Genomic DNA, 12,288 nt, shown 5'->3' with positions numbered 1-12,288 from the left:
TACGTGATCTCTTCCCTCTTTATATTTTAATTTTTTTCTCATGTTAAATTAGTCGCGATCTTTTTGAGAAAGTTTAGGTTTCGAAATTGCTTATGCTTTCTTGTTATTGATATCTACGTTGATTCCTATCTTTTATATGTTTTGTGGCGATACGCTAGTTTTGATCCTCGTTTTAGGGTTTCTAGGGTTTCTATTTCACTTGGTTCAATTACTGTTCAAAATGGCAGCTTTTTCCCAATTTAGGTTGTGGTCAAATTATTGAGTTTTGTGCTATTTTAGGCAAAGTTATTTAATTATTTTCTACTGTATTTGATCTCGGACAAATTCAGCATCCTATCAAGACTTGTCATTTTGCCCTCGCTGCAGAATTATGTCGATTTTATGGCAATTTCGTATTTTTATTACTCATTTGAGGGTTTTTAGGGTTTGCTCTGATAGCTAGTTCACTTGGTTCCATTACTGCTGAAAAATGGCATGTTTTTCTAATTCAGCTCATGCTTAAAATATTGGATTTTTAAAACTATTTTAGTCAAATTTATATAATTTTTTTCTACAGCATTTAATTTCACCCGTCAAATTTAGCATCAAATCAAAAATTTCCTCCTTGTTCCCAATGGAGAATTAAGTTGGTTTCTTGAAACATTTCACTAAAAGCTGTATTTTTTTTATCTTGTTCTTTGACAAAATTAGGTCGTTGAATCTAATAATGGAAGACGGTGACATCGATTTCTCGAACCCAGAGGTGTTCTCTGGGACAAATGAGCTCCCAAGCAGCTGCTCTATGGACAGCTTCTTCGACGAAATACTTAAGGACACCCATGCATGCACCCACACCCACATCTGCAACCCCCCAGGAACTGACCTGCCTCATACTCACACTTGCTACCATGTCCACCACAAGATCTTCTCCCCTCCAACTGATGAAAGCGCCGACTCTGTCGAAAAGAACCCTACCAAGAAAAGGTCACTAGGCAACCGGGAAGCAGTTAAAAAATACAGAGAGAAGAAGAAAGCCCGGGCAGCTTCGTTAGAAGAGGAGGTTTCCCATTTAAGAGCAGTTAATCAGCAGCTTATGAAGAGGTTACAAGGGCAAGCTGCATTGGAGGCAGAGGTTGCGAGGCTGAGGTGTCTGTTGGTTGATATAAGAGGGAGGATAGAGGGAGAGATTGGAACATTTCCTTATCAGAAGCCAGGGAATGTAATGTTGCAGGGGAATTTGATGGGTGCGGGTGGAGCCCATGTTATGAACTCGTGCGAGGATTTGAGGTGTGATGATCAGATGTATTGCCTTCGCCCGGGAATGCAAGGGAAGGTAGGGGGAGAAGTTATGGTCGGGAATGGTCAGGGGTGTGGAACTTGTGAGATTGGGAATATTCAGTGCATGGGAAGTTCGAGCACAGGGATGAAGGAGCTTTTTGCTTGTGGTGATGGTAATGGGATGACAGCTGGTTGTTCAGCAAACGCTGACAAGATGATGGGTACGATTTATGGTTTTCTCTTTTTTTCTTCATGGTCCTTTATCTCTTAATATGCTCAATGGGATATGAATTATTTCACTCATTTGTCATCTTTTATTGTTTTATTTTTATTTCCTCTTCAAATATCTACCATTTTGTTATCTTACAATGTATTGTCACTTTTTTGCATCTAGGTTGGCTCTGATTTACAACAACGAATGACTAAAGTATTTGAAATTCTTGTTCTTTTTGATAACTGACTATCATGTGCCCGTATTATGCTTGAGAGCCAACCCTCAGCGATAACCAATGTCTTGATATAACAAAAAACCGCACATATCATTCTCTGTGTTAATTACCCACCATATTTCAGTACAGTGCTTCACTGCGCCTTTCTCAAACAATATACCACGTGCATGCCCAACCACGTGTGCACAAACAGACACACTTGAGTAACTGCACTACCGTGCAGGATTACTACTGGCTTTAGTTCCTTGTCAGTTTTCTACTAATGAGCTTTCAATCATGCTCTTCTCAAGTTTTATGCCTATTGGATGGATCTTGACCAAAACCTTTTTTTAAGCTTACATTTCATTATTCATCAACTTTCTTTGTGGATGCATCTTGAAAATGAAATTTTTGTTTAAATGGACGTCTCTCTTGTCATGAGGACTTAGGATTTAAAACACGTACTGATGAGGACAAGCTTCCATATTAGTTGTTATTTGACTTTTGTTTTTATTTATTTCGGTTTTTAGTAGTTTAAATTTGAATTTCGAATTTGGTTAAATTTAGTAGTTATCAGTTTTGGTAATTGAGTGATTCGAGGGATTTTTTTTATTTGGTGAGATTTTATTTTGAGAGATTTGATTTTGTGAGAGATTTGCAAATCTCTAATATTTTCTCTTTATAAACCCTGCTGTAATCATGAAAAAAAAATCATTGATTGATGAATGAAATGAAATAAAATTGTATTAGCTAAATCTTTGGTGTGAAACCAATGGGTGTGAAACCCTAGCTGATAATTTTGTTTCTCTCCTCTTCTATTTTCCAGCCGCCAGAAAAGTGAAAAAAAAAAATCAAATTAAACACTGTTCATCGTCTTCACCCAATCTCTCATCTCCACTCACAAAACCCCAGCATCGCTCCCTCCCTTCTTTCGTTAAAACCCAACGCCGCCCCAACCTCACTTCCACGTCGCCCTCACGAAACCCTTGCTTCCGCCAACACACAGCGACGAGAACGACCAGTCCTCTCCACCTCGGCGAGTTCGATTGACAGCCTCAACCGCCGCTCCTCCTCCACCTCCGTCGATTCTCAGTTTGTCGTCGTCGACGCCACCGACGAAGCCCTCATCCTCCTGCGACGACATCCTCCGACAGGATCCTCGAGTACAACCTCTGGGTCCCGACCAAAGCCTCACTCCACCGCATCGAGATCGTTGTTCCTCATCCTCCAACCCATCATTCGTCCTCTTCTCCTTTCAGATCGAGGAACACACAGTGAGAGCATTTCAGATCTGGTTTGCTTTTGATCAGACCCGTTCTATTTCATTTGGGTTTGAGTGTTGTGGTTCAGACCCGAACCGGGTTTAGTTGAACCGGGTTCATATTTGATTCAAGGTCCGACGATGGTATCGTTTCTTTCAACTCATTACTTTTCTGTTAATCTCATCTTTATTAGTTAATTGCATGAATAATACATCTCTAAACTCTTATCATATATTCACTGCTTAAATTATATTGTGAGTTGAGAGTAACTGAACATGTGACTGATTAATTTTGATATTGATTGTAGAATTTGCGTAATGATAATTAATATTGCGATTAAAATATTTAAGATTGGAATTGTTCATGGTTATCGTTGCAAATCTTGTTTAAATCCATCTGTCACATTAACTACTTTAATTAATTTCCTACCGAAGATCATGAATTTTGGCGAAACGTTGTATTATTCGAATTAAATCGCTGATTCTGATAGACCCCATGTTCCGTTTCGCATCATTTTTGGTATCAGAGCATGGTTCTAGGGTAGGAATTTTTTTTTTAATTTTTTTAGTTGAGTCTTTTATTTGATATTAAAAAAAAACGCATTCATCTCATTTAGTTGTTTGTGCACACCATTCATCTCATCTAATTGTTAGTGCATGTCCACTCGCACAGATCTACCCTGATTAGGAGAGTCTAGTGAATCATCTAGTGAGTCCAGCCTGTCAGGTAACACAGATCCCGAATTCCTTGAGAAATTCGCTGAACTAGCAGCACTAATTGATGAGACCCACGAAAGATTAGTGAGGTTTAAAAAAAATGTGGATTACAACTCCGCCGCCACAAGGTCAAGGCTATGGATACCCACCGCAAGGTCATGGATACATAGTTCATCGACCCCCACCTCAACCCGTGCCTGATCCACCAACCTTTGATGATAGGCTCGACCCAGAAACTTTCTTTGACTGACTGAAGAGCATGGATCTCTACTTTGATTGGTACGCCCTGACGGAATCCCAAAAAGTCAAGTTTGCCACAATGAAGCTCACCGGACCCGCTTGCCAATATTGGTCTAACTTTGAAATGATAAGGCATATTAGAGGTGAGTTAACAATTTTTACTTGGCGAGAAATGACCGACGAACTGAAACGAAAATATCTTCCGTCATCGTTTATTTATAGATTGCTAGATAAGTGGCATTGTCTTACTCAGGGAACCAAATCTGCAAAAGAATACGTTGCTCAATTTGATGAATTGTTTACTCGATGCAGCACCATTGAACCAGAGGCACCGACGAAAGTCTTATCAAAATTTAGAGCTGGATTAAAAAGCGACCTCCAAACCGAACTCTTTGCTAGAGGAGTAAACACCATTGAGAGAGCTTACGCCTTAGTTCAAGAGTTAGATGAAGCCAAATTCCACCAATCTCTTAGGGCTTAGGATTGTCAAACTCATTCCTCCCAGTTTTCCTGTGCCAATACCTCTAGTCAGCCTCTGAGTCGACCTAACCCTAGTTCTTCCCGGTCTAGTGTCGATCCCAAGGATCAGAAGTCAGAAAGATCTCTCTCCAAACCTAGCCCAATAATGCAATGTTACAATTGTCAAGGATATGGGCACGTTGCATCCGTTTGTACAACTCCGTTCAGAGTTAGAAGTAATAAGCCGCCTATAACTGAATCAAAATCTATTATTGAGGAAACCGTTACTCAGGCCGTAAATTTGACAGAATCTAACTCTGACAAGAAAATACAGGGTAGTATAATCGAAGAACCATACACTTCTGTATCTTCTGAAACTACCCCAACAATTGTGGAGTTAACTGAAGTTTCATGCATTGACGACACTCCGGTTATTCCCCAAGCTACCCATTTGATCACGGAGTCCACTGATGTTATCCCTGAAGTTGTTCTTGAAATCGAAACTCTAACTCCTTCAGAACCAACTCCAGTAATTGAAAATGTTGTTGATGTTCACCACGAAGTCCTTCCGGACAAACATGACACCCAACATGTTCCTGATTTGGTTCCGAAAGCGAATTCCTCAGATATCTATATGGAAGTTGAATCCAAAATTGAGCATAGTGAAATAACTACCATATCAGATGCCAAACCCCCATGCAATGTCTCAATCGTCACTCACACATATATTGATCCTTTTTGGGAAAATATAGTGATTAGGGATATAAGTCTGAGCATGAGTGTTTTCATTCTCTCTCCTGTTAAACACAACAAAACACTCCTCCGTCATACAATTGCTTGCATGTTCCTCACCATCACTGTTAAGACAGAAATTTTTTTATGCATTTTAACAAAGGAACGCCTAATTATTCCATTTGATAGAGCACGTCATGCATGTTAGATACTTCGATGAGTTTACATCTGCCATTGATTGTATTGTTCGAGTCTGCATTTCATACATACTCATTTGAGTTGATTTACATCACTGTTATTTTGCATTGATCATATATTGGGGAATCAGTGATCTAATTTGAATAAATACATTGTTAGCTGAAATATATGATATGGAGTCAGGACGTTATTTAAAATTGTTAATGCTGATATTTTAGATGGTTTGGACTTATCCAATACAGTTCTTTATTGCTGTTTAAGATTTGACATGATATTTATGAGCTTTTCCAACTCTTGAACTAATTAATAGCAACATTTATATTATCGATTTGGTCATAGTTCTATTCTCAATATTGATTGATTAAGCAGTTCACAATGTTATTGGCAGTCCACTGATATAAGCCTGGCCCTAACCTATTATTTCTGAGAGTTCTTTCACTTTACCCCACTTCTATATATTCACCCATGCAGCAGTGAATTTTGATAATATTTTAGATGGTGAATTTACAATGCAATTTAACTAATGATTTGAGATGCAGGAAAGTATATGATGGCAGATTAAGATGCAGGCAGACTATATTGAAGATTACAAGCTTCTGCAGCTAACTCGACGGAGTCGAGTTTTCTCCCACCCGGGGAGAATGATGAGGACAAGCTTCCATATTAGTTGTTATTTGACTTTTGTTTTTATTTATTTTGGTTTTTAGTAGTTTAAATTTGAATTTCGAATTTGGTTAAATTTAGTAGTTATTAGTTTTGGTAATTGAGTGATTTGAGGGATTTTTTTTATTTGGTGAGATTTTATTTTGAGAGATTTGATTTTGTGAGAGATTTGCAAATCTCTAATATTTTCTCTTTATAAACCCTGTTGTAATCATGAAAAAAAAAAATCATTGATTGATGAATGAAATGAAATAAAATTGTATTAGCTAAATCTTTGGTGTGAAACCAATGGGTGTGAAACCCTAGCTGATAATTTTGTTTCTCTCCTCTTCTATTTTCCAGCCGCCAGAAAAGTGAAAAAAAAAATCAAAATAAACACTGTTCATCGTCTTCACCCCATCTCTCATCTCCACTCACAAAACCCCAGCATCGCTCCCTCCCTTCTTTCGTTAAAACCCAACGCCGCCCCAACCTCACTTCCACGTCGCCCTCACGAAACCCTTGCTTCCGCCAACACACAGCGACGAGAACGACCAGTCCTCTCCACCTCGGCGAGTTCGATTGACAGCCTCAACCGCCGCTCCTCCTCCACCTCCGTCGATTCTCAGTTTGTCGTCGTCGACGCCACCGACGAAGCCCTCATCCTCCTGCGACGACATCCTCCGACAGGATCCTCGAGTACAACCTCTGGGTCCCGACCAAAGCCTCACTCCACCGCATCGAGATCGTTGTTCCTCATCCTCCAACCCATCATTCGTCCTCTTCTCCTTTCAGATCGAGGAACACACAGTGAGAGCATTTCAGATCTGGTTTGCTTTTGATCAGACCCGTTCTATTTCATTTGGGTTTGAGTGTTGTGGTTCAGACCCGAACCGGGTTTAGTTGAACCGGGTTCATATTTGATTCAAGGTCCGACGATGGTATCGTTTCTTTCAACTCATTACTTTTCTGTTAATCTCATCTTTATTAGTTAATTGCACGAATAATACATCTCTAAACTCTTATCATATATTCACTGCTTAAATTATATTGTGAGTTGAGAGTAACTGAACATGTGACTGATTAATTTTGATATTGATTGTAGAATTTGCGTAATGATAATTAATATTGCGATTAAAATATTTAAGATTGGAATTGTTCATGGTTATCGTTGCAAATCTTGTTTAAATCCATCTGTCACATTAACTACTTTAATTAATTTCCTACCGAAGATCATGAATTTTGGCGAAACGTTGTATTATTCGAATTAAATCGTTGATTCTGATAGACCCTATGTTCCGTTTCGCATCACGTACTTAAAGGATAATCTGAAAGGATTATCAATTTAACTAAGAATAAGTACTAAGAAAAAAACTTCACAATTGGTTTTCTGTCTTGAATGAATGTGGCAAAAAGGTTTGTCTTTTCTAAATGCTTTAATTTTAATATTAACCTGTACTTTCAATACTTCATCCTTCATGACTTGGAATGCGATCCTAAAATTTCTCAGATAGTTTATTATTTTTAATTGTATACTCGAGTAATCATTTATCTGTGAGGCAAATACTAGTAAGAATAATGTAATGTATTGTAGAGTTTCCTTACTATACTAATTGCTTTGAGAAGGTCAATCTCCATCTTTGTTTGTCTAGAAATTATTTTTCACATAGTCGGGGTTTGTTCTTTTGATGTTTCCATGGGATTATAAAGATCCAATTAATTTTTTTTAGTTTGACAATCAATCTACAAAACACTGAGCTTGCGGCTAGTCTCTATTGAGTTTTGGGTGATGTCAAGAAAATTCTTGTTAGCACTAAGGATTCTTCAATCTTCAGACTGTTTTTCATTAATATTCTTTAACTAACATCACTAATGGTCTTGATTATTTAGATTCATATGTTCTGTTGAATTTTTTTCAACTTATTTTTTGTTGGAAAGTTTCGTTCGTTTTAGTGAGAAGTTGATCATCATTGAGTTTTATCTCACTTATTCCTTGGCTTGCCATTTGTAACTTAATCTAGTTAAAAAGGGCAGAATAAATCAAGATCAGGCCTCGGGAAGTTGGCTGTATCTTGCGAACTTCTGTATGGAGAGATTCATTGAAAGGGAAATATGTGTACTTATGCAATGAAATAGTAAAGAAAACAACTTCTTGAGTCCAATATGAAGGCCAGAGATTGGAGATAGCTAGTTAATGCTTCATCTTGGTGGAAGAAGTTATAGTTTGAGTAGGAATTTAGGATTGACATTTACTAATTTTATTTGGACCAAAGAAATTCTAATATTATTAGGTTATTAGGTTATAGTGTTGTTTTATTTTATGAATTTTAATAGTCCAACTAGTAAAAATTTCTTATTACTTTATCTGTAACATATAATTAGATTTTTTAGAACTTTAGTGTGTTTAGAATTCTAGAAAAATTATTTTATTTAATTGGATTCGATAATTCCTGTGAACATTGACATGAAGTGAAAATCTTAATGTCTTCTTCTACATTTCATTCTTCTTTGTTGCTACATGTTCCATGTTAATTGGTATTAGATTAAGTTGCTTTTCGTAGGGTTTTGTTATATTCGCCACTATGCAGACTACAGAAAAATTCTATTTAAGTTGAGCATGATATTTAATTATTTATGAAGGTGTTCTAGTTTTTTCAAGGTTTTGATGATCGATTTTGTTTTTAAAGATTAAGAGAAGTTTTTTCCCCTTCTTTTGACTTACTGGTTGAAAAAAAAATATTTGTATGCCAAACATAATTTAGTTGGACAAGCATGTGAAAGTAAACCTCACAGTGGTCGTCAAATATGTTCACACATGAAGCTTCATCTTCACTTGTATCTTACTCCTCACTGATGGCCATCTGAACCAGAGCCTCAGCCAACATCAACATCAAAGTTAGTAGCAGAGTCCAAGTTCTAAACCGAGCCAGATCAGAGCCTAAACTGAAACTTGAGCCTGAGTTATCATCAGAGGCCCAGCGGCAAGATATTGCTTTAAAATCTGAGACCGAGTCAGATCCAAAATTATAACTGAAGTCAAGATTGGAGCCCAAGTTAAGAGTCTAATCTGGATCTGGAGGTGGAGCAAAACTAGAGCCCTAGCCTGAGCCATAACTGATTTTGATGCTGAACTGAAGGTTTAACCCGAGGCACAATCTAATTTCTTCACCAAGAAGATCTTACATCAAATTCAATCAAAAGAAAAAGATTTGGTTTATTGTGTTTTTTATTCGAGATCTTTATGGTAGAAGCAAAAACTTTGTTGGATTTTTTTCCTTTACTGTCACACTTCAATTTCATGAAGATGAACTTTGTTATCCAAAATTCTTCCCCACCTCTTCTTAGTTAAGCTATGCGCTTAATTTTGATCACTTCTTTGTTGCTCATGCAACAATACCTACAATATTCGATATTCATTATTTATGCCACTATAAAATTCGAGGTCAAATTTTCTCAAAACAGATAAGATTTGATGCAAAACGACTTAATGAAGTAAATGAGTTAGAGATAGCTAGTCAAGCATTCATCTCACTGGGAGAAATTTTGATTTGATTAGGATTGAGGATAATCTAGTTGGATTGCAGATTTCACAGTTTTATTAGAATTGAGGAAATCTTAGTATGACTAGAATTTAGAGTTGGATCTAATTCTTTTAATATTTTGATATTAGGAGAATATTTTTTGGAATCTTATTTATAAAATGTAGCTTGTTAGTTTAGACTTTTAGTTTCTTTAAAATTATATTGTACTTCCTTCAGTTTCTTGTAGCCTTATTGATAAGAGAGGAGCAATTAATTAGCTTCTAGTTTGTTGAAAGCTCTAGTTTACTTATTATTAGGACTTCTATTCTCATTTAAATTTAGATTATTAAGCCTATAAATGCACATTTTTGCTTTAATTTAGTTTTGCATTCTAGCTTATAAATACGCAATTTTGCATTGGATTTGAGAGTTCTAGTGGAGACTTTGCATATGAAGAGCTGTATTAAAAAAAATCCTATTCTCCTTTTCTACTTTATGGTGTGAATACCATCCTCAACATCACTGCTAAGCATATATTATAGGTTTGTAATTGTGAGAAATGAGGCGTCGGGCGAAATGTATTGGTTTCGGTAGCGTCCATTAGGTTTTTGTTAGAAACGAGTTTGGAACATTGTATATAAACTCGTTATTGATGTTAAGGACTTGTATCTGCTACTTTCTGCTCTGCATCATCCAATTTTGATTATGTATTAGTTTCAGGGCTGTGTGAGGCTATGAGCCGATTTCAGCTAATGATCCCTTATTCTAGCCAGTTTCAGGGTATGTTGTTATGTTTTTGGGTACACCTACCATTGTTCAAATAGTAGAAAACTTTTTAGTTACTGTCACAGGATAATATTTTGGAAGGGATGCATTAAATTCATAGAAAACTTTTTAGTTACTGACACAGAATAAAATTTTGGAAGGGAGGCATTAAAGCATTAAAAATATTTTGCTACAAAATACTTCAATGCTCCTCTTTCAAAATCCATGAATATGTAGACACAGAAAACATATAAATTATAGACTAAGCAACTTTGTAAATGTTTTCGTTTTCCAAATTCTTCCCCTTAGCATCAGGTGCATGTCCATCTAAATCCGAGCCAAAACAGCTCCATCTGTAATGCTAAAATTTGCCCACCAGAGCACAGTATGAAAACATACTGCATTCTGGAACAGGCGAACTGTATAGCAGATCGAGGGGGTTCTGCAAATTTCATAAGTATGGTCCTACAGGTTATAACTAGAAAAGATTCGAAATGGCTTGGATGATGTATTAATTTTTGTTTTTGGTATTCAAACTTCTCATTATGATTTTAATATTTTCTATATGATGTTAAAATGCGTAACCTGTATCGTCAACTCTTTTATGATGTGCAATTGTGTCTCCACTTCTTTTTCTTCTTCAAATGCTTCTAGTTATGTGTTCTTTGCATTTATCATAAAGTAGCCTACTAATTATTACTGAAAATTCTGTGTTTTAGGAGCTGGTACTGAGGGTTGAAGTATTTGTTGACGGTGTGTTGGAAAGGAGATATTACATTGGTTACTAAGCTCGAGTAATCTAACTACAAAGGCTCTTAAATGTCTTTTCTCTCATAGGTCAATGAAAACATCTTTTCTCTCGTAGTTCGAAGGATTATGACATAAACGAGCATAAAGAAACTTTCCATATGACTGTGTTTGTTTAGCCCTATGCTTAATCTTTGTTTTGTTAATTCCATTGGTTTCTTTTCTAGCTGAACATTCTGAATGGCAGTAGCTTGTAATATAATTGTTTGCAGCTACAAAGAGAGATCAGTTCTTTCAGTATTTGCAGCTGGGCATGACTGTGATTCTTGCTTTTATTTGGTTTCCTCTATGATTATTTTGTTTTTGATTTATTACATTCTCGTGTTCATGTGAATTTAATTTGTCATCCATTCAGTTTGGGAAAATGTGTGTTTATAGCATATTTTGGTCTCATATTCAAGAATGATGTGTGCACTACTATATTTGCTGAAGACGGGCTCTAATGATACGAGGATGAGGTGTTATTGTTCGCCGAATTCTGAAATAGTTGAACAAAATTTTGAAACCATATTCATGAGACGGCAAAGGGAAAGTTCTTAATATCGGCAGCATTACATCTGTGATGGTATATTGCGCTCATCACTAAAGAAGTCCAGAAATATGCTATCAGAGGTGAGATTCATTATTCTGTTTCATTTGAACTCATGTTAATAATTTGAGCTTAATTTTTCTTGTGGTGTACGTTGAGGATTTTCCTCTAGCAATTTTCTTCGAAAGCCTGGCTCTAACTAAATCTTTAATCACCCTATTTGCAGAGATGTTTGTAAGTCGTATTTTTGGCAACCCCAGTGGAGAGGATCTGATATTTATGCGAAGGAAATCAGACTGCAGATTTGTTGGTGTAACGAGATAGTAAATTGAGGAGTTGGAATATGCTTTTCTAACTTTTTCTAGTCATTCATAAATTATTTGATCAAGATTTTTTTAATGGTTTATGAACCATCGAAAGGTAGGATAGTGTCGGATCATTTCGAGGTATCCGTCAATACCATGTGAGATTTATGTGTAAAATTTAAGTTGAAGGGTGCGGATATATTGTCTCTTAATTGAAGAAAAACATATCAAGATTTAAAAAAAAACATCAGCTAGCTATGTGAAATCAAGCAGAGAATCAAAGGGAAATGTTCTATTGCGTTTGAAATGGATGCTGAAATCTTTGAGCATAGACTTTTGAGAAGAGGTGGTTTTAGTAAAGGGTTGTTGGTTTCGTTGCAATTGTAATTCTAGAGTAATTGTTGGTTGCTTTTAACTGCAGTTGCTG

At 36.4% G+C, this 12,288-nt stretch overlaps 1 protein-coding gene across 4 annotated transcripts; it reads left to right on the top strand.

Annotated features, from left to right (window-relative positions):
- Positions 61-12,060, top strand: LOC109847013 (basic leucine zipper 23-like). 4 transcript variants are annotated; one of them, XR_002248591.1, is made up of 3 exons: positions 62-1,478; positions 11,383-11,639; positions 11,783-12,060. XR_002248591.1 is itself a non-coding variant. In XM_020416255.1 (2 exons), exons 1-2 carry the CDS (start codon positions 707-709, stop codon positions 8,852-8,854), a joined length of 822 nt encoding a protein of 273 aa, XP_020271844.1. In that variant the 5' UTR covers positions 61-706; the 3' UTR covers positions 8,855-9,552. The 4 variants fall into 4 exon arrangements, 3 of the variants coding, with proteins under 3 accessions (XP_020271844.1, XP_020271845.1, XP_020271846.1); XM_020416255.1 differs by lacking the exons at positions 11,383-11,639; positions 11,783-12,060 and adding an exon at positions 8,805-9,552 and having other exon boundaries at positions 61-1,478; XM_020416256.1 differs by lacking the exons at positions 11,383-11,639; positions 11,783-12,060 and adding an exon at positions 5,832-6,098.

This window comes from Asparagus officinalis, chromosome 7, assembly GCF_001876935.1.
Source record: "Asparagus officinalis chromosome 7, Aspof.V1, whole genome shotgun sequence".
Taxonomy (NCBI): domain Eukaryota; kingdom Viridiplantae; phylum Streptophyta; class Magnoliopsida; order Asparagales; family Asparagaceae; genus Asparagus; species Asparagus officinalis.
The sequence above is the reverse complement of the archived record's forward strand: the minus strand, read 5'-3'. Positions and strand labels throughout refer to the sequence as shown.